General features: G+C 41.3%; 1 protein-coding gene across 1 annotated transcript in view; it reads right to left on the reverse strand.

Moving 5' to 3' along the window:
- LOC115823509 (neural cell adhesion molecule 2) overlaps positions 1–27365 on the reverse strand; it is a 68925-nt gene that overhangs the window by 9034 nt on the left and 32526 nt on the right. Inside the window, exons 4-15 of the mRNA XM_030787565.1 lie at positions 22357–22500; positions 21724–21858; positions 18538–18655; positions 16195–16355; positions 13729–13874; positions 11873–12023; positions 10269–10456; positions 9946–10042; positions 8070–8243; positions 6465–6584; positions 5984–6105; positions 2721–2895 (exon numbers count right to left, since the gene is read on the reverse strand). Coding sequence (XP_030643425.1) covers positions 2721–2895; positions 5984–6105; positions 6465–6584; positions 8070–8243; positions 9946–10042; positions 10269–10456; positions 11873–12023; positions 13729–13874; positions 16195–16355; positions 18538–18655; positions 21724–21858; positions 22357–22500 — 1731 coding nt within the window. The remainder of the gene's footprint in view (positions 1–2720; positions 2896–5983; positions 6106–6464; positions 6585–8069; positions 8244–9945; positions 10043–10268; positions 10457–11872; positions 12024–13728; positions 13875–16194; positions 16356–18537; positions 18656–21723; positions 21859–22356; positions 22501–27365) is intronic.

A 27365-nucleotide genomic window follows, 5' to 3' on the forward strand; every position in this document is an offset into this window, starting at 1 on the left:
ACACTGATCTACAATGAAATGGGGTAGGGAGGGGTAGAGAGTTTTTTTTGGGGGGGGGGGGGTGCAGAAGCAGTCAGGTGTCAGCGAAGCAGCAATGATATTAGGGTTGTAACAGTCATGCACAGAAAATATGACAGAATGTGTGTAAAAGAAAGTATTTAATTTAAAAATGACAGAACAGTGGAGAGATGGTCCCAGAATGATTACAATTACAAAGTATGACAAGTGTTTTATGTTGATTAACCAGAAGACCAAGGATGAAATTGAAATAGTTTATTTCAGACGAGTCAAGTTGTGCCACCATTGTGTCACCCAAAGACATAATTGGGTGGAATGGAATAGGGGAGTCAGACATAAGAAAAGAGTTGATTAAAATGAAACAGAGGGAATCATTGTAATCAGAGAGGTTTTTTTTATATGGAATTCGGTGGAGCACAGATAAAGGCGATCAGTGGCAGTTCATTGAGAGAACGAGCCCAGCCATTTGTGACATGGCCCAGTATACGTTGCATTATGTATTTGATGGGAATTTGAGAGCAGAGAGAGATTGTTTGTTTGGTGTGAAACAGCCGGAGCCCAGCAGAATTGTAAATAAGAACGTGCCATTGATGACAGAATGGAGGTGGAGAATGGGAAAGGGAGGAGGTGGAGGAGGAGGAGGGAAGGAGGAGGAGAAAATACACAAATGGCAGCTGATTAACAGTGTAAATCAAATCCACTTGAGAGCAGACCTGTCAAATCATCTTAAGTGTCAACACACACACACACACACACACACACACACACACACACACACCAACACGCACAACGGTACTGACACAGATAATCTCCTGCCTTGAGGGCATTCAAATATTACGACGTCTACCCGTGCAAATGGGTGGCATTTATTACTGGCGCACAAAGCTCATTCCCCACACAGTTTCACCATGTATTTTCAAGCTATATTTGTAGCTCAATTGAGCTAACTTCCACAGCCCGTATGAGACTGCAGCCACAATAATGATCCTAAGCACCATGCATTAATGTCTCCAAGCAACCGCTGGCCGCGGCTCTCTTCCCTCTCATGGACCCTACTTAGCTATTTTTGCCATGTCTCAGATTCCTCTCACCACTTTTCCCACTGCGTCCTCTTGTGTATGTAAACCACGGACCATGCTGATGATGTACACATTTTAACGTAAATAGGCTATTAAGTTGTTATTTAGAGCAATATGCTGGATTGTGCTGCTTCTCTGGCCCCGCACACACTTATCTCAATGAAGACATAATATTCCTATAACAGTCTGTTCATTAAAAACACATTTATGGTAAATGCAACTGGACAACACTGTCACAGCAAGCACCTGTTTTCTCCATTAGTACTGACTTGTTAGGTTTGTCATTAATACATACATCAGATGTATGCAAATCAATGAACGACACAGCAAAGAATGTTTAATGAATAGCTCTATAAATATAGTATGGCTTAAGTTTGTTATATTTGATGTATGGACAAGGACATACTGCCATTTTATTACTGTCTGTTTGGTGTTTTGAATACCTTTGCGCCTGTAATGAATCAACTCTTGCTGATGTCAGTTTCTGGGGGCAAAGAAAGAGCTATGTCTTGGGAAAATGTTTCATCAAGAATCTCAAAGAAACTAACTGACAGATTAAATGGAAGTAATTTGACTGAAACTCTGAGTAGGGGAACAAAAGGTTTCTCTTCTTTTTTTTTTTTTTCCAGATGCAAACAGAATTTTCTTTTCTCCCAGATCATTCTTTTCACGCAACAAAGATATAATGTCAGTCAGCTGACCTTGCCTAAATACAAGCTTTCACATTTTATTCTTGTTTTCTATTTTATCCGACCACGAATGTTTTCACAATAAATATTTCAGAAACATATTTGAAGTATGAAACCATTCCGACATACATTTCACAGACATGTGTTTCAAGGTGAATGAAGAACATTCCAGAACTCTGTGTGAGAACAGACAAGTCCCTCAGAGTGAAAGATAATGACATTTTCCTCTCAATCAACTTACCGATAAAACATTCTAAATCCAAACCCATGGAGGGGCATTTTGTTGTCCCCAAATTAGTCACATAGAGTTTCAGATTGGTTAGGCAGTTTTTGCTCATTTGTGTGTTCTTAGAGAGATTTTAGACACTTAAATGCTTATGATTAAAGCATTTGAGCAGCATCCTTTAAGTTGCTCAAGGATTATGAATCTGCAGAGAAAATTACTGATGTTAGTGTGGGCTTGATCAAACGTCTGAGAGTGATGTGAAGAGCGTCTTGTTTTTCTTTGCATGAATAAGCATGAGGGGTGGGCGGAAACTATGTTGAATAGGAGATTTGTATAATGTAATTAAAATATGAGGAGCAGTATGTGGGTACTACAAACGAGCGTGAAGAATGTTTTGTTTTTAGGTGTATAGATTTGCGTGTGTGTCTGTGCATGTGTGCGTGTGTGTGTGTGCGTGTGCGTGTGTGTGTGTGCGCACAGATGTGTGTGTTTTCTTTGTGTATGTGTGTGCGCGTGTGTCAGAATTACAATTTGAGTCTGGCACAAGACAGTATTGTAAGCATAATCCTCTGTGTGCCTTGTAAGTCTTGTAATGCAAAAATAGCAAACATGTCTGTCATTTTGCTGTGCGCCACACCTCACAAACGCTCCAGGGTGTGGACATGTGAAGGGTGTGTTGAGATGTGTGTGCTGAGGAAGTGCGTGTACCTGTGATGTCAGGTTTCTGTGGCATGGAGAACTTGACGAAGGTGGGCTCAGACAGACCCTTGACGTTGCGTGCTGTGATCTCCACCTCGTACTGAGTGTTCCACTGCAACGGCTGCAGCAGCACAAAGTCATTCACTCCAGGAACCAGCTTAGTCATCCACTGTTCCTCCTTATCCTGCACACACACACACACACACACACACACACACACACACACACACACACACACACACACACGCGTTATTTAAACGAGAGCTGCGGTTTCCTCCCACAGTCCAAAGGCATGTAAGTCAGGTGAATTGGAGATACTAAATTGCCCCTAGGTGTGAATGTGTCTGTGTATCTGCCCTGCAATGGACTGGCGACCTGTCCAGGGTGTTTCCTTGCCTTTTGCCCAATGAGCGCTGGGATAGGCTCCAGCACCCTGTGATCCTAATCAGTATAAGTGGCTTGGAAAATGAATGAATGAATGAATGAATGTATTTCAGAGTCTTAATTACCAAAGCCTTTACTGCAGAATATGCATTTTTTAAAGAAAGAAAGTAATATCCATGGTCAGTGTTTTGTAAATGTTTCTCTAATTCACAAATCAATGGTTAGTTTTTCACAAGCAAACAATACAACATGTGCAAAAGGCACTGGTTAATTTAACTAAAAGGCCGTTTGTTCATTAAGTCAATAATGATGAAGATGAAGGCATGCTGTGACTTTGTATGTGCATCATTGTGTAGGGATGAATGTGTCTAAATAAACGTCTGGGAGTGTGACTTCAACCACGCATGCCTCTCTTCAGATTAATCATTTATAATAATCATCCAAACACAGCATGAATAATGAAATTGCAGTTGAACTGACAGATTGGCAAAGCCATCTGTTCTTCTTCTCTTCCTAAAGTGACAGACAGTGAAAAAAAAAACAAAAAAAAAAAAACAGTGTCCTCCATTAATTCTCCCTGTACTGTCTAATCTCAGACCATCCAGACACTCTATTCCAAAATATTCTGAAACATACTGGATTCTCTTTTGTCAGCCTGGAGAGAATGTCAGAGTATCTCTCTCTCTCTCTCTCTCTCTCTCTCTCTCTCTTTCTCTCACTTTCAGTGTGTGTGTGTGTGTGTGTGCGCGCGTGTGTTTGATTCCGCCGACCACGGCACTGAAACCAAAACCCACTCAGTGCCTTTTAAAAACTGCTTTTCATATTTTGACATTTCCAAACCGCCAGAGCTCTTTAAAGGCTAAACGGTTGAATATGCATTTCACACACTGACAGTCCTTAGGCGTGCTGGCTTTTCAGACAGTGACATCTTCATTCCCCCTGTTCTCACCTCCACATAGCACAGTGGGATCAAAGCAGCGAGGGAGGGGTGGGGACAGAGGGAGAGAGGGAAAGAGTGGGAGAGGGAGAGGAAGAGGAAGAGAGAAAGAGAGAAACACAAGAAGGACCAGCAAGGGCAGAGAATAACACTGGGCAAGGGAGACAGAGATCCTTACACACATAAAGTGAGTAGGAGAAAGGAGTAGGGGGGAAGGAAGGCAGCAGAGAGAGAGACAGAGAGAGAGAGAGAGAGAGAGAGAGGAAGTGAGAAAAATTGAGAGGAACTTGGATAACCCATGTGAGACATGGAACAAAAAGAGTCTAAGGCTGCCAGAAAAAGGAATCAGAGGAATACACAGAGAGAGAGAGAGAGAGAGAGAGAGAGAGCGAGAGACTCTGCTGGTTTCTAGTGTTGCGAGATATATTGACAAGTGCTTATTCATCGTTTATCAGGTCTTGGCATCTTCAAATGTTGTAAACAGCCCTGATGCTCTCAGCAGAGCATAACAGCCTCACCATAACAAACCTAACATACATATATCCAACACTACGGATGAAGTCAACAGCATCCTAACATACCTCAGAAATGCTGGTTTAGTCTAACTTGTGTATCAACATATTTTCATGTCAAACTGCCAACAGGATCTTGTCAAGATACCAGCAACAGCCTATACTTCTATAAGATTCTAATTGAAGCCCTCTTTTAAGAGTTGGCATATGTCATATGAGTTGTCACCGCAGTAACAATTTATGACAATTTATGACAATTTACTTGTGTCCCTGTTACCGTGGATACTCATAGACTTTATAACTCAGCAAGGTTCCACTGCTGCATTTTAGCTATGACAAGATTAAATATAAAATATTATGATTAAAATAAATCTGTCAGGAAGTGATATTAAAAGTTTTATACCATATGCTTATAAAAGTTAGATGATTATGAATCTGCTCCCTATAATGTAGAGAGTTTTGTATCACCAGGGCATCCATGATGGATGGTAAATTGTGCACTTTTTAGATGAACAGAACAGAAAGCTAGTTCACAGTTAGGAGACTGAAAAAAAAAACACTGACAAACACACAGCATCTCAAAAACTGATGAAACTAATTGGGGAAAACTGGGGGACTGCCAACACACACACACACACACACGCACACATACACAAATCAAAACACTTCTGTCTCTCATGCCCACCTTCTTTCCTCTTAGTTCCACGACAGATTATGAAAGCTCTTCAAAGCAGTCATATTTATATAACATTTACATAACACCCGTCCCTTAGCTCTGACAGCGAAACCCAAAAGGAGATGATCGTTATAAGAGCACCCCCCCCCCCCTTCTATTACTCACACTCGTACATATGACTACAAACATGTCTGGCCTTTCACCCAATGTCTCTGTAAACCCTTTCCAACAACACAGTTGACAAGAGTGCATCAAGTTCATAAGCATGTGTATTTCTATCCATTTAGCTTGACTTATTCAGGAATCCATTCATCCCTTAACTAACTGTGAATGTTGGTATTTAATGGGAATTGTGTAAAAATTTCACTAGGTCACTGAGCCATGCAAGGTGCATTATGGTGTTAAATGGTGTTAGCAGCCTTGACTTGCAACAGGAAAGAGAGAGCTGGTATTATATACTGTTACAGTCTAAGGCCGTTAAATAAGTGGGAGTTTGTTTGTGATGTTTACATCCGTGGGATTGTAACTGCTGCAGGTTCAGTTAATCAGAGTAGAAACCTGCTTATTGAAATGTCTTTTTAAAGTACTTCCTTTCAAAAAAAGAGTTTCCATGCAACAAATGGCAAACGATGTATTACAGTGGCAAGTCACTTAGATGCTTTGGTCAAACAGGAAATCCAGAACTTCAGGTTTGGAAAAACAGCACTTTTAAGACAATGACAACTAATATCCAGGTTGTGCAGTAGAACCTTAACTGACTTACGGTTTTGTATTTAACAATGTACTCCAGTATGGGCATACCCCCATCGTCTTGTTTGACCAGTCCCAGTCTGTAGGCCTTCCCTACCCCTCTCTGACCATGCACAGAGGGTGGGCTTGGCTCTCCTGGAGAGAAGAGAAAGACAGCGAAACACTTTCAAAAACACTGGAATCATTCAACAGAAATTAAGTAAAAAAAACACTGAGCAATAATCAGTGTGGTATCTGACAGCTCATAGAAAGTCTCAAAGCTGTAGTCAAATCAACAGTAAAAACACAACTATAAAATGACAAATAGCGGAAAACGGTGTCAAACACTGAAACTTTTTAAGGTCTCGGAAACGTTTTTTTTTTTTTTTTTTAATTTCTTTTCCATTCTAAAAATAAAAGTGTTTTGAACCGAGCTGCTTTGTTCTTTGAACAGTTTGGCAGTAAGTATAGAGTAAGAGTGACTCCTACATACATTAATGAGGTGATACACTCACGTATAGGTAAGGTCTGAAAGCTTTCCGTGCGACTGAACTCTCCTTGGCCTTTCCCATTCACCGCCGCCACCTGTACCTCATACGTGGTGTTTGGCTCAAGATTGGTGAGCAGCACCATGGCTACAAGCAGAGAGGGAAAGATAGGAAGACATAGAGAGAGAGAGAGAGAGGGAGAGAGAGTGAACATCGGACATGAAAATAGGTATATACCCAGCTACCTATTTCAAAGTTCCTATTGCTTTTCTCAATCATACCTAAGGTTTCCAATGATTGCTTTCTCCTAATCGTGCCTTGGGCCCTAACCCACTTCAGTATTATGGATATTAGCTTTGAGTTCTTCAAGTAGTCAAGCTTGCTTATCTTGCTGTCCGATATGTCCTTTAAGTTCCTGCGGACGCTTCTGGGTGTTGTGGAAGAGCAAAAATCAATTTGTGATATTGAAGTGCCATAATCTCACACTGTGTTGCGGGTGAATTGCACATGGCCATACTCCCCTATTTTCGACCTTCTGGAAAGCCTTGGTTTAAGATCTTGTGCGTGTGTGTGTGTGTTTTGTGCAGGCATAGTGATGTTTATGTAACACTTTGAGGATGAGGTGATTCTTGCTATGAGGGATATTCATATTCTCCATACTTCTGACTGCTGCTGATCCACATCTCTGCATGAGTGTTTGAGTATGCGGTGCATGTGAATGTATGTTTTCTTTTTATCTTGCTCTAGCTCAGAGCAAGCATCAAAAGCATCTCTGCCTGCGGTGTGAGCAGACAAAAGAGTTTTTGCAGCTAAACTGTGTGCTGACATACATTATTGAGCAAGTCCGCACTATTTTTTTTCTCCACAGATTCAAACATGCAATTACTTATTATAATAAGAATAAAAATAAATAATACATTTAATTTCTATGTAACTTTTCATAGAGAGGTTAGCAACTCAAATGCTTTGCGGAAAAGAACACGCACACATAAAAGTGAAATACGGACAATATATCGCTTATGCAAATTAATTAAGAGGAGCCTGACTGATGGCATATGAGGAACCAAATGCTACTAAAGGAGAAGAACAACAGAGAACAAAGAAGATCTCCTTTACATCTCAGATGAGGCGAGTGAGACGAACACACACTTCCTCCAGCATGTGACAGTCAGTCTATTACTGAATGATGATATTATGCCTTTAGATGAGAACTGCAGAATAAAGACCGTATCTACACAAGCACCTGACTGTCGGTGACCACACACAAGAAGTGAGAATAACCCAGGCCCACACACCAACGCTAGAGAACACAACTGACTGTGCTCTTTTCAACAACCAATCACAGTGGGCAAGAATGGGACAACTGGAGTTTAATGTGAAACCCCAAGGCTAAGATTTACTGATTGTACGTGGGAGTGCTCTAATTTGGTGCACTACTTGGAAGTCCCTAAACTGAGACACTTCAATAATAACACACTCGCTATTGACTGAGCTACAATGCCGTTCACTAAACAGTCCAACAAATACTAGTGCAATTTTACACACAGGGCCCCATGAATGTGACCTCAAGAAACGAACACCTTTACTGATGATGATGATGATGATGATGATGATGATGATGGCTATACTTACTCTGTGTCCCTTGTGACTTGACATTCCTCCAGTCTTGTGAGCTCACATCCTTGTATCTGACAAGATAGTGCCCTATAGGGACACCACCATGGGAATCTGGCTTCATGAAGGTTACTGTGGCAACTCGCTGGGCAACGGAGCTGAGACGCACCGAATACGGGTTTGAGGGAACATCTGGAACAGAGTGTGTTATGTTCTGTTATGATACACCTTAGTTAATACACACACACACACACACACACACACACAATTGACAATTAATGAGGCAACTGCATTCATTAGCTGTCTGTTTCATGGCTTTAATGCACAAATACTGCTTTTGATACTATAAATCACAGTTTCTGAGTGAATCATAGATATCTGTTCTGCCCTGCTGTGTCTGGCCTTAGTAAAGTGAAATGAATTCTGGCCATGCTTTTGAGGTCACGCACACCCACACATTCCAATGACAGTCAACCAGCAAGAGATGTATTTGTCCTGATAGGGTTCTCATTCATCTCAGGACAAACACAGAGGATTAAAACCAAACCAAACCAAACCAAACATGATTACATGTATTACTACTTGGCATTGACTCTTAAGTTCATTTCCCTCACATGTTATTACCACTTCATAATCAATGTTTTAAAAATTCTGCCTCTCCTGGCTCTTAGCAATCCCTTCACTACCACAAAGTCAGGCTGTGTCGAAGCTATTAAAGCCACTGACAAAACAGTGTAAAATTCCATTTATTCATTGTGGCCATAGACTGAACAAATATTTGCCCTTCCTCTATTTATCTGTTTAAAAACCCATCTGGGAGAAATGTACATTATTGCTTTCAGTTCCGAGTCATAAGAGGTCTCGTGGTCTCCCACACAGACTGGATAAGAGGTTTTGTGCAGTTATCCATCTGTAGCTCCGATACTCCTTTAGGATATCAGCTTTTCTGATCCTCAGCAGAACCAAGAGCAGGGCTCTGCTGTGCATGGTAATCATTTGCTTTCATAAGACAGAGAGAGAAAGAGAGAGAGAGAGAGGGAGAGAGGGACAGAAAGAGAGAGAGAGAGAGAGAGAGAGAGAGAGTGAGGGAGAGAAAGAGAGAGAGAGAGAGACTGAGGTGAGGAGATGAATTTAAATCGTCTGTCCGTCCTGTCTGCCTAGATATTGTGCAACACAGGGGTAGGGGAAGGTTTTAAAAAAAACAAGACAATGCCCTTTACATAACTGCTTTCCCTCTCTCTCTCTCTCTCTCCCTCCCTTCTCTCTCTCACTCTCTGTCTCTGTACACAAATTAATGGGCTCCAAGGCTAGCACAGAATCCATTCTGAATGTTGTGTGGACTTCAGTGGGAGGCTAACCTTGTCTATGGTGACACATTGCACAGGTGCACACTGAAGCTAAAAAGTCATCTTCATTTCAAAGAGAGCCTGAACAATACCTCCTCAACGCACCTGACAAGGCTGCATCTTTCAAAACAACAGCACTTCAAATATGACAGGAGAATTATCTAGCTTGATGATTTGCCAAGGTTTTAGACTGTTGACCTGTCAGAACCTCCCTCATTGGTATGATGAGGATCTCAGCGGAGAAAATGAAGAATGCCCAAGTTTGAATTTTATGTTAGTAATGTTAAAAACAAGTTTTAACATGAATCCACCCACTTCAGCAATATAAAAACAAAACAAACAAAACAAAACAAAACATGAACATAACATGAGCATAACAACACTTATCACTGTAAGTCAATGATGGTAGGTTTATCAGAAGTTTCCATTGTGAGTTACCATCAGAGTAAGTTTGATTAACCTTTATATGCAGGCTGAATTAAAGAAGGTATTCAAGTGACCACAATGTAAGACATATGAAGAGAAATATATATCCAGACATCACAGACCTGCCTGGGCTAGAATGAACTCCTGAGAACGCATGCCAATGTTGTTCCTGGCCGTGCAGTTATATCGGCCAAAGTCCCTATCTGACGTTGGGGTTACCTGAACAAACAAGAAGAGAGAAGGATAAAAAGGAGATAATATTACACACCATCTCATATTTGAGTGACTAAGCATGTGGGATATCTATTTTTCCCCTATTTTCATCATATGCAAGGTGTCGTGACTAGCTCCCTCAGTGAGGAGTGATTTGTACCAGTTAATATGTATGAGCCACACACACGCGGGCATACACACACACGCACACACACATACACACACTTTCTACCTCCAGCAGAGCTCTCCCTGTGGTGCTATGCACACGCATGTTTCCAGTGCCTTCGGTGGAAATAGTCAATTTGTCACGCCTCCATAGCATGGTGGCTGGCGGATTAGACATCACATCGCAGCTTATGTTCACTGGGTTCCCCTCCCATGAGTAAAATATGGTGTGATTGTTCTGAAACTTGGGCGCATCTGTCAAAAAATGGAAAACAAACGTGAGCCGGTCTCACAAACCCACAATAACTGAATCTGGATCAGCACCCCTGACACCAGCCATTAAAATAAATATTCACATCCCTCAGTCCAGAAGCTGACAGGGTCATGAGGAAAAAAAAACATGCTGAGGCCAGTTTAAAATGAGGCCAACATCAGACATGTTCTCCTGTTTGGATGTGTTTTCATTCTAACAGAAAACTACCCGGGCAAACAATTTTCTAATTTTACAAAGTGTTCTGAACCATAGCTGCATGTTCTAGTGTCCTTACACAGTTCACTGAAACCTCTTAGACAGCCTCTTAGACGACAGACTGTAACAGAAGAGATGTTAGTGGGTGGTCTGATCTTCTTTTGGCAATATATAACCACACAGAGGAGGGCTGCACTACAAAACCATGATGGCTAAGGAAAAAGACACTGGAACATTTCTCTCTCTCTCTCTCTCTCACCGCCACCCCCTTTTCCTATACTCCCCCTTTCAGTTTCTCTCTCTCTCTCTCTCTCTCTCTCTCCCTCTCTCTCTCTCTCTGTTTTTGTCTGGCATTCTGTCTCACATTTTCCATTAGGGAGATTGATGCTGCCCTCTGTGTCATATCTGTATAGCTGAGACACTGAATGAATGAGTTCATTAGCAGCCCGTTCCACTGAGCCTGCTTCAGGGGTCCGCGATTGCCCAGTTCCCGCTGCTGCCGCTGGCACTGAGCCATGTTCCCCTTGACACACCAATGTCACGCGTGTCACGCCTGCTGATTGGCTAATCCGCTGTCATATCATAATGTGGAGAGATTGTTATAGGACAAGGCACAGAGAGGCAAATTCACAAAATCTCTGGCAGCAGACTGACAGTATTTATCAAAGAAAACAGTGAAATCATGACCAGCATTTTTAAAGTAACAGCGCTGTCTTATTTGCCAATGAATGCGAAGGGAATGGCTAATGCCCATTTGGATATCCAGACATGGGAGAACTGTCCATCCGTGGTTGTTTAATTCAGTATGCTAGCATGCATTTTAATATAAAATGAACGGAATTTCATTGGTTTACATTTGAAACAAGATAAATTTATTGTTAATTATGAAACAGAGGACAGATTAGTGTCTTGTGAACATGTTATGAATAATAGCCAGTTCTACCTTTCCCTAAAGTACTGCAAAGTCAGCCGGAAGAAGAGGAGCTCAAAAGTGTGAGTGTGGCAATAAAATATGTACGCTCCCTGATGTAAAGTAGGGCTCATCTTCAAAATACTTCTCCTAAACTTTTGGTTTAAAAAGATTTTTCCACACACATTTGCAATGGTGAATGTTTGTATGTTGTTGACATGTTAAGTTGTTGTTTTTTTTTTTTTTTGGGTGAAGTTGTTGGTGTATTTTAGAAGTTTCGAGCAGCACTCACACTCAATATCCAGGAACATGCTCTTCTTATGACCTCCGATCCTACTGAGAGCTTCACAGTCAAAACGGCCCAAATCAGACAGGCCCACCCCGATGATGGTTAGCATGGACTCCCCGTGGCGCCCTCTCACTTCCACACGGCCGTCTGGACTCTAAACACACACACACACACACACACACACACACACACAGTTCCTTGATTATGTTGTGTAAGTTAGATTACTACTCTATATAAAAACATACTGCATCTCTGTAAGACACAAATGTACTGTAATAATGCGCTGAGATACGTTGATGTGGGAAGACTGGGAAAAAGGTTGAATGACTACAATCTTCACCGTGCTCACAAAACGGAAGGAGGAGAGACGGGGGCTGAAACGCAATGTTGTTCACATATCGAGAGACAAGTGGAGAGTGACGTAAGACTATGTCTCATATTTACATGGAATTTTCCCTAAAACCACAGCATATACTTTACACTTCAGTGTGTTAAAGTTCAAGTAGGTCCTCAGTACACATCCGAAATCAGTTGCATGTTTCAGCTTGTACCGGATTAGATTAGAACGTGTTCCTAGACATGAAGCACCTGCTGAGTTCCGCACATAGGCTGTCCTACTCTTGCTGTACGATTGGTCAAACAGGTCTTTCATGAACTGAGCAAGAACTACTGAAAAAAGGAAGGAAAAAAAAAAAAACCCTCACTGCCTCAGAACTCTCTGCGAATGCACTCCCACATTCTTCAAAACTCTGAATCCGCTTTCATTTTCCCACAAACGCAAACCATTCTAATCGGTCCCTGAGCAGCCCGCTGCCAGATTAACTATGATGTGGAGCCTTTTCATCGAGTTTTGGTGCAATGGTCCACGGTTCTCTGCTCCCAGCAGAGCCGCTTCCATTTGCTCCCATTGATGTTGCCCTAACAGCCATTCTTTTCATGGCATTCTAATGATCTTTGACAGGGCTCCTCTCATCACGTTACATGGGTGGCCGTTTTCAATTGCATTTCACATTCACCACACTGCACTGGCCATTCACTGTGGGTGCAGTGAAAAGAAGATATGACTGTGGTGTCTTATCTCCCAGAGACCCTGCTGCTGCTCTGACACAGCTCTCTTAATGAGACAGTCATAGAGGCTGGCACACAAAGGTACCATGGTAGTTTATCACTACCTGAATTATTCATGAGTGATTATGCACACAGGGACTGTACTTTACAGATAAATTGTATATACCTTTAATGTTGGTTTCGTGTAATGCGCAAGGCCAGTGTACTCTGCACTTGCACAGCACAAAACGATACATGTACGTTTGCATGAATATTCATTGGGTTCACGTGTAATGTAACTTTGTTTGTTGTTTTTGATGAATGCTTGAGTGTCTATATGCTTGGAAACTATTTGAATATCAGTATATCATCTTGAAGAAAAAAAAAAATAACTTTGATATAAAGCTATGAAATGCATACCTTTTTTTTTAATATACATCTCTAAGAGGTGGCTTACCTACATATTCAAAGAAAATTATGTCCATTGTAAGATGTGAATTGCATGAATTGTACAATGGGCGTACAGATAAGAGAGGTATTTGTGATAAAGCTAGAACAGAAACTGCCAAAGCAGTAGCTGAGAAGAGAACAGCCATCTTTTATTTTGACACGTAATATAAAAGCAGGCGGAGTCATCTAGTGGCAAGTATTATAATGTACTTTACCACTTTGACAGCATTACTCTTCAGAAAGGTACACCAGAGCAGTAGAATGCCCTAATAATACGATGGATCCATTTCTAAATCTCATATCTACAGTAAGTCTGTACACGACTATTATTCACACTTTGAAGGGACTGTTGTGTGGATTACCGTATCCCCGTCTGAAAACGTCTGTCCATCACTGTCTCTTCTCCAGGAGATCTCAGGTAGTGGCTCCCCCTCCGCTTTACAGGAGATCATAGCAGCACTGCCCTCCACTGCAGTCACATTCCTCAGCTTAATGATATGAGGCTGGACTACAGAAGGTCAGAGAGAGAGAGAGAGAGAGAGAGAAGGGGGGGGTGTGTGTGTGAGTAGAGGAATCTTAGTCTCAGTCAAAATTTAATTTAAATTGCTTCATCCATTCTTGATCAGAGTACATTCTTTTTTTCATCATACTAACCATCTATAAAAACACATGAAGATCTTATACGGAGTTGACAATGTTATTATTCCAGTTAATAAAAATCACCAACAAGCTCATTCCACACAGCAGGGGTCCTAAAATCCAGACCAAGAAACCTCTGGCCCAGCACTAACTCGCCTGATTTCATCTATCTACTGATTACCAAACCCACAGGCTCTTCAACTGGGTTTTTGCCAAAATGTACAGTGTAGTGGGTGCCTAGAGTAGCAATTGAGAAACACTGCCCTAAACAGCAAACGAATAAATCAAGCTCTTTGTAAATGAACCCTAAATGGATTAAATTGTCAAAAAAAAAAAAAAAAAAATCCAGATCACTGGGCTCCCTCATAGTGAAATTCACCATTTGAATAGCCGTCATAAAGGACTGGCTTCATTCCCCTGAATTTAGTGCACATCTACAGATGAATGAGATCCAGGGAGCACAACGAGACAGCATCATGCCATGTGAATACTTATGATTCCTATTATAAATCCATGATAAAGATAAGGTGCTTCTCTTGTGTGGCACTGCTCATTAATAAGGTCATTGATGTATGACAGGTTTCTCCTGCAGGTAAAATGGTGGAATTTATGAGCTCCAACACTGCTCTTCACACAATAAATATACATTATATCTTCAAGCCCCAACTAGATTAATTGTATTGTTGGAGGACAATTCCAAATAATGGAATTTATATCTATGACAAAGTAGAAAGACATGATGGACTTTGCTAAACAGTAGGACATATCTGAAACGACCTTTCTTTTAAAAACATTTGTACAAATCTTTTTCATATAAGTTATTAGTCTGTTCACTCAAAATCAATTTTACAAAATAAGAAGTTTCCCCAAACGTCTATGTTCCAAGTAAAAAAAAAAAATTAATTGGTTCAGACTCATTATGACTGTGACCTTCGCAGTTAATTGAATGTCAGTTAAACACAGTGGTATTCACAACAAACATAAACACTGAAACCAGAAAATCAGCATTCCACAGGGGAAAACCCCTTAAAATCCTGAAATACAGTTTATTCTAGAGGGAGACAAGTCTGATGGATACATGGAGGTGTACGAGGTACACGCATGACTGAACGAAGAAAAAAAACCCCAAAAAGGTCGGTGCTCTTCTTTTAGCCATCTGTGGTCATGGAAAAAAAAGTTACAACTACGTTTCCCACTTGGCTTTACAAAACAAAATTCCCATCCAATAACGGAGATTCATTTAAATGAGCGCTCCAAAGAATACCCTTTGCTTGCACATTGAAAAGATTCTGATGACTGCAGAATAAATCTCCATACATTAACACGAGCAGACAGGGCACTATCTGAATAATCGGTGAAAGCGCTGGCAGCTTCACAGAAATCTAAATTGAAATTCAGAGCCATAAAGAACGCGTCATTCGTTTTTCTTTTTGTGTTAAAGAATTTAGTGGGGAGGGTGTTTACGGAACAGAAACATCTTCACTGTGGAATGCTGGGAGTAAGTGGCTGCTGGTTGTGGGCGTTGTTTTCTGAGAAGGACGAAAGGTTTTTTTTTTTCCTCTCTGAGAAGACTGACATCGTTGTTGTCAGTCACTCTCTCAAGTCTGCCTGAGAACTAGATACTTTCCTAAAGGAATGTGACAGTATTTTTTTGTCAGCCATCAACAATATGATGACTTTCATAGATGTCATAGATGCTCTGTCAAGTCTTTTATACCTGGTGTCCTATCCTACACATTCTCTTCTCAGAAAATCAACTCGCCAGCTCACATGTCAATCTCTAACACACTCTAATGCAATGTCCCATCGTCACTATCGCACATCAGTAAAACATGTTGACTCAGGACAGGATACTGTAATGTATACAGCGGTCAGTGTAAAACCATAGAGTTGTCATTGCAGTGCTAGATCATTTAAAGTCCCATAAAAACTGCCTAGCCTCATCACTCAACGCTAAGGTTACCCAAGTGCAATCTTCATGATGCTCCCTATTAAAACTGCAATAACCAGCAATTATTTTTTTTTTTTTATAAATATATATATATAGGCCTGTCATTTCATTCTGAAATATTTTCTTTTTGAAATATCAGACAAAACTTGGTTTTGCATCTCTTTTAGCAATTCTTTTCTTTTTTTTTTTGCATCCACTAATGAAGGTGAAATGTGAGTGGAACTGTGGGAGTTCTCACCGAACACTTTGAGGAAGAGTTCTTGCTCTGCTTCTCCAGCCTTGTTTGTTGCCTTACAGGTGTAGGGGCCCCCGTCGTCCTGACGGATGTTACGCACAGTCAGTGTTGTGCCCTTGGCTCTCATCACATACTGCTCTGACTCCTGGAGCTGCATTCCTTTCCTGCATAAGGACACAAATTAACTCACACGCAACAGGACGAAAACTTAATATGACAACACTGCTTAGGACTCACATACAGCAGTGAACATGCACAAGCATGACTTGTTGACTAAATATACACTCACAAATATACAGCCCATATCTGGAAAACCAACTGATTCAACAGATTAAAATACAGTTCAACATAAACATAAAACATAGCTAGAAAAAAATCCGAATATTTAGGTAAATACATTGGGTAAGGAATTTTGGTATAATATCAAATAACTGATACGCTCCCCAAACACTGTCTATCTTTTTCACTCCACTGTTTTCATTATGAAAATGCATATTCATAGTTGGCTGTGTTAAAAGGAGTGTAGGCATCAGATTGCTACTATGTCCAACGAAGCTAAGGAGAAAAGCTCCATTTAAAGAGGAGGAAACAGGATGGAGGAAACAGAATGGGATCATCTTAATAGGGCCACACAGACAAGAGCAGAGCTGACTGCAGACAAAACTCAGCAGGGAGGCACCAGATTTTCTGGAGGAGGCACTAATGCTGATGTGTCTAATTGTCGGCCAAATGAAATCGAGGAGAAAACCCGAGCTGTGCGCATTCAGCACCATGGAGGGTGGAAAGAGCGATAACTGCTTACAGGCCTGCTCTTTCATATTACGTCCATACTCTTTATTGTTAACCACATGTAGGGCCTAAATGAAAGCGAGAGATTGGCCTAAGTGTCAGCTCTTGATTTCAAGAGAGTTAACGTGGAAGTACGGATTAATGAATTTGTAACTCTACTATCTGACGTTAGATGAAGATTTTATGATTGCAGATAATATCTGAAAGTTTTTAAAACCAAGTTCGAATATCAGCATTAGCATTCTCAGTGTTATCTTTCATCAACCTTGTGTATGACAGTTATTCACCTGGACCTTCTGTGCATCCCATTGTTTACAAACATTCTCTTGGCCTTATATAAAGGGGGGGGGGTGTCTTGGTGGTCTGACGATTATTGTGAACCCATTCATTTATGTGTTTATCCTTTATGATAATATTAATGAGTAAATTGAGTATATTAGAAAACAATGTCTTTAGATAACATAATTTCATTCGGCAGCACACAGACAGTTTTTTGGATGGGGTCAAAATTGCCCACTTCATGATACCAGCGCTGTGCAGACCAGAGGACAAACACTCATTATTTGTTGGCGTAATATGAACTGAAATAAAAATGCGAGCAACGGATTTGTGGCTAGAAAATGTGTAATCAGTTTCTCCCAATTTAACACAAATCCATCGTAAAATCTAAAGCAAGTTAGAGGCTGTATTGGAACACATTTGCCATAACTGTGGTACCATTGTGACTTCTCTCTATATCTACCCATCTCTCTCTCTCTCTCTCTCTCTCTCTCTCAGGGTGGTTGGAGCATTTATCAGAGGTCAGTGCATGTGAAGAGTGTCTAAGATGCTGCCCATCTCTGTTGTTTCTCTTTGAGCAGGGCTAGTTACACTGTCTGAGAGGCTGTAATCAACACATCTGGCCACCTGTCACTCAAAGCCCAAACCCTAGGACAGGAGTAAATGCGCAACATGTCTATAACACTGTGGATTTCTTCTCTGCAGATGACTGTTAAACTAACAGAGACTTTTAGTTGAAAGAAAAATTTTAGATAAAGTTTGTATGACTTTTCCAGAAAAAAAATCATGCGCTTGATTTGGTTTCAGAAAGAAGCATAGTAAGTCTAGTGAACAAAAAGGCTGATGCATTTTATGTGTGTGTGTGTGTGTGTATTCTGAGTCTCTCATCAAAGTACAGCAGGAGAAAATCAGGGGGACACATTATGATCATTTCACTAAGTATGGTCATTTAACATCTAAGGGACTAAACCCCTTTCTTTGACTTCATTGTGGTGGAGGTCAAGAAATTAATAATAATAACAATAACAATAACGAGCATCATCATCATTATCATCATCATAGTCTTCGTCTTCATCATCATCACAAATTTCTCCCGCAAAATCACATTTAAAAAGTCAAGTTTAAAACGCTGTTTGAACTGAGTGGTGGCGTTTGAAATTGGCTCACTGTTCCATTTTTGACTGGCGCTCTGAACCCATGGGACACACATGAACAGGATGCGTGAAAGCGGATGTAAAACAGACTGACGTGCTGTGAAGAGTAAAGAGTGTGCTGTACCTGTACCAGGTAACCTCAGGCTCAGGAGAACCATACGCTCTGCAGGTGAACGTCACAGATTCCTGATAATCAGCCGTGGCATTGAAGGACTGCTGTGGTACTGACAGGACTGGAGGAACTGTTGAGAGAGGAAGCAAAAAAAAAGAAAAAAAAAAAAAGAAAGAATTTTTTTCATTCCTTTAAAACATCTCACAATAGCTATTGACACTGATAAAAGACTCGGGCATAAACCGTCACCTTGCATGAATGCTGCATACCAGAAACGTGTTCGAGACTGAATTTACATTTCAATACACACCAGCACACGAGGTGAGAAATCGGATCACTCTTTGCAGGACTTTGGTCTTACGATGCATACAGATCGCCTGGAACGTGAGTACACTCAAAATACGTCCTGCCAAGACTGCCAGACTCTGAGCACACTGTGAAACCGCCCTCCAATTTGGAATCAATACATCTGGAGCAGGAGAGTTTATTATTTTGTGCGAGGTTAATTGGGAGAGAGTGGAGGTCAACTCTAAGGTCAACACAGACGACCTTCGAGATACCCAGTAGACATTCTGATAAATGGCACCTCTACGCTTACATATTCATTGGTTTTTGCAGGACGTTCGTGAAACAGGAGCTTATCCTTGCACACTTGTAAGTAACACTGACAATGCCCAATATCAATTGGAAAACACACAAACAAACAAATGGAATTTGATTTGTTTGTTTGATGATAGCCCAAAATGAAATAGCTCAGCTGAGATTTCACTTGTTTTAAACAACTACCTCAAGGATCACTGTGCCAAGTGATGCCAAAATGATGACGTTCAACAGAAGAGAGAGTCTTTCAAAGATGTTCTGGCACATTCAGGGAATTCGTTTGTGGTGATAATTGTCATGAATTCCTTCAAACATATCATAAAACAAAGACAAGACAAAAGACAAAAAAATGTTTCTCTGGGCATTCGATTACATAATTTGTTTTAAAGCTTTCTTTCTAAGCGGGAAACTGTACATCAGAAGATGCTCTTTAAACCAGTCATAACCATGAATCATTCCCATTTTAAAGATATAATTTAATGGAGTGTGAGCAAGGGGATATAAAGATTAAATTAAGTGGATATTTTATTCATGGTCACTTTCAGCTTGACTTGGCAGTATATTAGAACAACTAAACCTTCTCTCTTGCCCACCATTATACATCGTAAACGCAAACAGTATTTGCTCAACGGAACACATTGGTCATTCATTAAGGGTGACGAGATTGCTGTCTCCCCTCTTCAAATTAGTCCAAGCATATTTTTGCTGTTATCGTGTTATGGGAATACAATGATTATTTAATGTTTTTTTTTTTTGGTTGTTTTTTTAGTAGGATTGAATTCATTTCTTGCCAAGACTCATTGAGATGAGGGTGAAAGGCAGTGTTTTGAGATGGAGAGAGATAAGTATGTCTTTTGAGGCAGGGAGAGTGTGTTAAAGATGGGGAAGGAAGAGTCTGGGAGTAGATGTTTGATATGTGAGGGGGGGGAGTATGTGAAGAGATACAAAAAGAAGCAGAGGAATTTTTTGCTTTTAGACCCTCCCAGTAGGTTTAACATTATTGGTATTTAAGGTTTGCTGAGTAACAGACGTATGGACCACGCCTTGTGTGGAGATAAATAAAAAAGGGTGATGTGAGAGTGTGTGTGTGTGGGTGTGTGTGCACAACACCCTACCAAGGCAGAAAGCTGACCGAAAAGCAGAACATACTACAGAAAAGGTATTGTGCAAGGCATTTGTGTGCTCGAATTACTCAGACAAGATTACCATTGACTTTCTTGCAAATCAATGTCCATTTTCCAAAGGCTGTAATCTAATTTGACTCGTTCTTAGATGGGTAAACCCAAAAGGAATGGCTCTGCTAATATGAAACGCAATTGGGCATAGAGACATCAGCCCCAGAGGACTTAACGATCTGACAGAGACAAAAATGTACCTTTATCATAAACATCTGTTCACTTTTCACGAGGATAAAAATGATTCCCATCTGGGGGAAAGGCAAATGAGAAACGTGATAGTATTGTTGAGGTGTTAAATGGTGTGTTAATCTCTGGTGTTTGTGAGTAGAAAAAAAAACAACAACAGAAGAGAAAAAAACCTGAAACAAATAAACAAACATCAAAAACAGAAAACAAACAACCAAAGAAAAAACACCTGACAGTGTCTCTAAGCAATCAACGTTTTTCATCTCAACATATTAAACAACACATAATAAAGAAAGAAACTGAGACAAGTGAAGAATGGAGTCATATGAATGTGTGCGTGTGTGTGTGCGCGCGCGTGTGTGTGTGTGCGTGTGTGTGTGTGTGTGGGGGGGGGGGGTAATATTCAGAACACAGATAAGACACACAAATCCATTTGGGCTCCATCTAAACAGATGCTAAGAATGGTTAGCGGATCACCCCCGGAGAGTGGCATGTGAGTTACATCGAACACTGGGTGTGTTGTCATGTCGTTTGGATCATTGGCTACACCTCATTAAACAGCGTTATTGGATCAGCTGGAGAGGTTTCACTGGAAAGATATGGAGATGCTCACCCATGTTTGCCTTTGACACATTAGATGAAAAGAACCACTGCGCCAGTATGGGAGGGTAACATGTTCTCACCCTCATCCCCTCTTCACTCACACGGAGGCAAATGATCATGAATGTCTGTGATGTAGGTCATATCTGTGCTTTCATATAACATTTTCTAAAGGTCAAGACCAAACTCACATAAAGTATTTCGTTCTTAATGCATCTCAATTAATAGCAATATACTGGAACAGTTCCACAGAGATTAGAAATGGAGAGAGTTATGAATTACAATTTGCAAAGTCAAGTAACGTTACCCATAACGTTACCCACTTTGTTTTAGATACGGCTCCACTGAGCTATAAAAATGCACTGTTACAACCCGGCATGGAGAAACAGAGACTGAGAGATTGAAACATTAAAATTGCAAAATTAAAGAACCTAAAGGGTCTGTGGAAGGAACCTGTGATGTCTACTGGTCTGTTAGAAAGTTCAGCAAGTTAATCACAGCTGTTTCCATAGTTACCTCAAAGCTTATCAGCAGGTCAATGAAAAATTGCCTGTTGCAGCAGAACCTTTGTGCATGGTGTTTGGGGAGCCGTTGAACCCAAAGTTACAGTTATTCAGTGAACTAATAAACTCACCATTCACTACCATTATGATGTCCCTGAAGTCGATTTCTCCCCGGGCTTCCACTCGAGCCTCACACCTGTACACCCCCTCATCTGCCTTTGTCACCTTCTGAATCTGCAGATTGTTGTTAGGCAAGATCTGGAACTCTGAACAGGACAGATGGACAGATAAAGTTGAAGGCGATGTCAATCAAAATAAGTAAGGATTCCACTGTGTAAATAGATCATGATGAGGAGCATGAAGCTATAAGCAAACTGTCAGACTCTCATCATTAGGTTATAGTTATGAAAGAGCTACAGAGACTCAGCTGCTATTGGGCTGTGTTAGAACACTTGAGAAAAGCAAACACTTGATTCACCGTGACTGTTCCTAACCCCCATCCTAAATGACTGAGGTGTGTAGACTTAGCTGTTCCCTCTTAAAATAACTCAGTTGACTCTTAGGCATATCACTTTCCTCTTCTCTCTCTCTCTCTCTTGATTTGCAGAAATGCATAACTTTCAAAAGTACACTGTACTGATTTTGAAAATCCCTGAGATCACTCTGCTGTGAAGGGAAAGACCTGATTCACACACCTATTTATACTGAGGTTTTGGCATGGTCATGTGAACCTTTGTGAACATTATGGCTGATCACACACTTACTCTGGGTGTCTTGAGTAATCTCCACATTGTTGTAGAACCAGGCTATAATGGGGACAGGAGAACTGGTCACGTTACACACCACCTCCGCCACCTCTCCCTGACGGAATTCCTGAGGGGACTTCACTTCTCTGAAGGTCAGCTTCTCTGAAAGACATCAAGAAAACAAATGAGATATGAGACAAGCTCACACATCAATCTCAACCTTCAGCAAAAACAGTCACACAATTACCATCACCCCCTGATTAAACACTCAGGCAACATTTTTTTCCTTTCTTAGTCATCTATAATGCTTTAGCTTCTTGCTAGAAATATGACTGATAATGTTGTCGGGCTTTCATAACTGATTTCTGGTTTAAGGCATTCAAATCTTTCAAAAAAATGGAAGAAATGTAGAATGGAAGGAACAAGAAGAAGGGGAAACTTATAATAGGTCAAAAAAGGTATGCTAAAAAAAAAAAAAAAAAAAAGAAACAAGGAAGTAGGTTTTTTTTTCCCAGTCTTGTATTCATCTGGTAGGAAAAGTCAGAGCTGTTGACAGTTTTTTGTCTTTGATTATTCATAGTCGCACATCCTGGGATGTAGCTGAGATTGAAATATTCTGTTAAAATCATTCCGTGGCAGAGTGAGCCTTGTTCTGTATGGGTAAAACAGTTTTTATAAACAGCTTTGCCCCACTGTGTAGATAGATGCCTTCCGAAGACACAACTTCTCACCCACCTCTCATCCGTGCATCAGCTCTGGGTATTGATCCATGAGTCATGTCTGTTTACAAACCACTTCCAAAGCCAAAAATATATCTCGCTATGAAGCATTTGCAAATGCCAAACCTGACTCAAAACACAAGATAGAAATCGGTGGGCTGTTACAGTTCACAGGTGTAAAATGTTGATTATTTCAGTCTGAGCATAAGGGATTTCGATATCACTGCATTGCATGAAAGGAGACAGAATTCTATCAAATAATACACTTTAATTTTATTGTCATTGCTTCTAAATCAGCTGTTCACGTCCTGTTGTGAAATGTGAAATGATTTCATCACTTCTGATGCATACATATGTTATTTTTTGAAAACTTCTTGTTCATCTGTTATTCCTTTTAATCCAGGTTTTTTTTTTTAATTCTAGGAGACTTTGAAGCAGAGCCTATGTTTCTCACATCCCCTCATTTTTCTTGTTTCACACATCCCTTTCTCTTGTCATACTTCCTCACCATCATCCACTCCATTCCCCATGAAGTTTCTAGGGCTTAACAAGACACTCAGACAGACTAACAGCATTCCTGCTTAATGCAATCTGCACTGAGGAGAGTTTAATTTGGGGGCGTAGTCTCGTTGGAATCAATCTCTCTCTTTCTCACATTTTCTACAATCTCCTGTTGCCATCTATTTTTGTTGCCATCGTGTAAGCAGTTATCTTATTGTCAGAAGAATCACTCAGCTTTACATCAACAACACTGTCAAACAACCTTGGAAAAGAATGAATCTACTTTCCAATTATTGTGTGATGCTCTGTTTGAAAGCTTTTGAATGTCCTCTATTCAGAGGAAAAATTACAAAAGCAATTTCTGTGTTTTCATGTCTTGTCTATTTTGGTGGAACTCTTGAGTGGGTGAGTGATGTTTTTAGTTCATAGAACAGGCTCTCATGCTCTGTCATAAATTATTATATACGTTGTTTCGATAGCCAAGCATCAAGACTGTCAAAGTAAGAGACTTAGTTTTCTGTTTGTTACATGGGAGTGTAAAACTTACTGACTCAAAGGCTTGGCCTTTACATTTCTTCTCAGTGTAAAATGAATTGGTTTTGTTAGGTGGTGTCATTTCACTACCCTTCAACACCACTGATTCCTCCTTATTGATCTCAAAAAAAAAGAGGAAAGAAAATTGCTGGCACTTTCTCATAGAAAGCACTTCCTCTAAGTTGCTCTGGCATCTGCTAAATAAACAAGTAAAATTGTTCAGAGTATATATTACTTGAACTGGGAGTGTATACGAACCAGTCACGTCATTGAAAAGGTTGTATAAACTAGCAATAGCAATGTTTACTTTTTTTTTTTTTTTGAAGAGCCGTCATGTTTGATTGATCCGAATCACAAGGAACCAGGGTGTTACCCACCAGGGGGCAACGGCTGTGATCCCAGGATTAAGCTTGTGAGAATTGCAATTGATAGAACAATGTCTACTGTTACCTTACAGACCTTCGAGGGGAGACTTAATACCAGGAATGAGGGTGTGTTCAGTACACACAGAATCTGACTCTCTATGCAGAGAAGTCCACTCTGTATGCTGCATTCGCTGAGGGAGACAGGGGCGTGTGGAGACTGGAGCTCAGTTCAGTTTCAGTTTTATTAGTCATATGTAGGTTAACACAGGGTCAATGGTACAATGAAATGTGTTGGACGAGAAAAAACAGGTTAGCTCAAAAATAAGAGCACTAGTCATATAAAATATAGAACATTAGATTAAAAAATTTAAATAAAAATGGGATGAGATATAAATAAAATATAACACTATACACACATATGAAAATGAGGATTAATGTGTAAAAATAAGAGCGACAAGTATATACAACAGTATTGCACATTGGGAATGTAGCAGTCCTGGTTCAATAGCAACAGTCATGGTTGATGGTGCATTTTTATGTAAACAGTGCAGTAAACACTGCAGTGAACAATAAACAGTGTAGACAAGCAGGTAAACAAAAAATGTGATGTGGAATATTTTTTCACATTTGTGTGTTGAATAGCCTGATGGCCTGGTGAAAAAACTGTCCTTAAGTCTGGTGGTATGTGCAGCCATGCTCCTGTATCCTCTGCCAGTCGGTAACAAGGAGAACTGTCTGTGTGCTGGGTGGCCGTCGTCCTTGATGATGCTGTGTGCCTTCCACAGTTACCACAGGTGAGAGATATCCTGAATGACAGGGAGTCTGTTGCCAGTGATGTGCTGTGCTGCCTCCACCACTCTCTGTAGTGATTTGCGGCTGTGGGTAGAGCAGTTCCCATACCAGACTGTGCTGCAGCCCTTCACCAAGCTCTCGATGGTGCACTTGTAGAAGTTAGTGAAAATGCTGGTGTTCATGCCAAACTTGTTTCCTTTCTTGACCACGGTGTCAGTATGTAGTGTCCAGGAGAGGTCCTCGGTGACGTGTACACTAAGAAACTTGAAGCTGCTGACCCTTTCCAACTCAGCATCACCAATGTGGATCGTGAAGTGTCCACCCCCCTGCTGTCTCTTGTAGTCCACTATCATCCCTTTAGCTTTACTGATGTTGAGAGAGAGGTTGTTGTCCTGGCACCAGCTGGTTAGTGTCTTCACCTCCTCTCTGTGAGCCATTTCATCATTGTCCGTGATGAGGCCTCGGATGGTTGTGTCATCAGCAAACTTAATGATGACATTGGAGCTGTGCTTGGCAGCACAGCCGTAAGTGAACGGGGAGTACAGGAGGGGGCTGAGCACACAGGCCTGTGGTGCGGCCGTGTTGAGGATCAGCGAGGAGGAGGTGTGGCTGCCAATTCTCACCACCTGGGGGCCTGCCAGTCAGTAGGTCGAATATCCAGCTGCAGATGGAGGTCTCCAGCCCAAGATCAGTCTGAACTCAGAGACGAGTTTTGAGGGAGTGATGGTGTTGAATGCCGAGCTGTAGTCAATGAAGAGCATTCTCACATATGTATTCCCTTTGTCCAGTTGAGTAAGTGAAGTGTGTGTCGCCAAAGCGATGGCGTCATCCGTGGCCCTGTTTGGTCTGTATGCAAACTGAAGAGGGTCCAAGGTGTCAGGAGGGGAGGAGCAGAGGGTTTTGACTAGTTGCTCGAAACACTTCATGATAACTGATGTCAGTGTGACAGGGCAGTAGACATTTAAACAGGAGGCCACTGGTGTCTTGGGGACAGGAACAATGGTGGATGCCCTGAAGGGACCATAGACTGAGGACCATAGACTGACTCAGGGAGAGTTTGAAGATGTTGGTGAATACCTCTGCCAGTTGGTCAGCGCATGCCCTGAGAGCCCGGCCTGGGATACCATTCTTTGCAGGATTTGAAGGCTGTGCTTTGCGTTTAGCAGGAATCTCCAGGTTGACCCAGGGTTTCAGATTGGGGCAGGTGCAGACGGCGGCTTTTGGAACAACACTTTCTCATATAGCCTATGACAGAGTCTGTGTATTCACCGATGTTGCCATCGGCGGCGTCCTCAAACATCTGCCAGTCAGTTGTCTAAAAGCAGCCCCGTATGACCCCCTCAGCCTCTTTGGTCCATTTGTAAATGACCCTGGAAACCAGGGTTTTCTTGTTTCAGTTTCTGCCTATATGCAGGCAACAGTAGGATGGAGCAGTGGTCTGCCTTTCCAAAAGCGGGGTAGGGGTGGGGGGGTGATCCAGATTCTGTTCTCCCCTGGTGGGAAAAGTGATATGTTGATAGTATTTTGGGAGAATCTTCTTCATGTTAGGTCTGTTAAAGTCTCCCAAAACAATGAACGCAGCCTCTGGGAGTGAGTTCTCCAGTCCATTTACAGTCCTATACAGCTTTTCCAGGGCTAAAGGTTGATCAGCCTGTGGGGGGATGTAAACAGCTGTGAGGAGGACTGAGCTGAACTCTCTGGGGAGGTAGAAAAGTCTAACTCTGATGGTCAGCAGCTCCAGAACCGGGGAGCAGTGCATTGTTAAAACACTGACATCTGTTGCCCACAAAGAGTTAACCATAACGCACACACACCTTCCGCTCGATTTGCCTGAGTCCTTCATGCTGTCTTGTCGGTAGACGGAGAGACCCTCTGGAGTGCCGGCACAGTAGGCTCTACCCACGTCTCAGTGAATGCCAGAACATAGCAGCTCCTAATATCCCTTTGGTGTTTAATCCATGCACACAGCTTGTCTAGCTTGTTGCCCAGGGACTGAATATTAGCTAGCAGAATGCTGGGCAGAGGAAGTTTGTTTTTTCTCTGTAAGGTTCTGCACAGAGCCCTGGCGGGCCTCCCTATCTTTGTTTTCCTCCGACGATGTGAAAGTAAACAAAAG

The sequence above is a fragment of the Chanos chanos genome, chromosome 10 (genome assembly GCF_902362185.1).
Source record: "Chanos chanos chromosome 10, fChaCha1.1, whole genome shotgun sequence".
In the NCBI taxonomy this organism is placed as follows: Eukaryota; Metazoa; Chordata; class Actinopteri; order Gonorynchiformes; family Chanidae; genus Chanos; species Chanos chanos.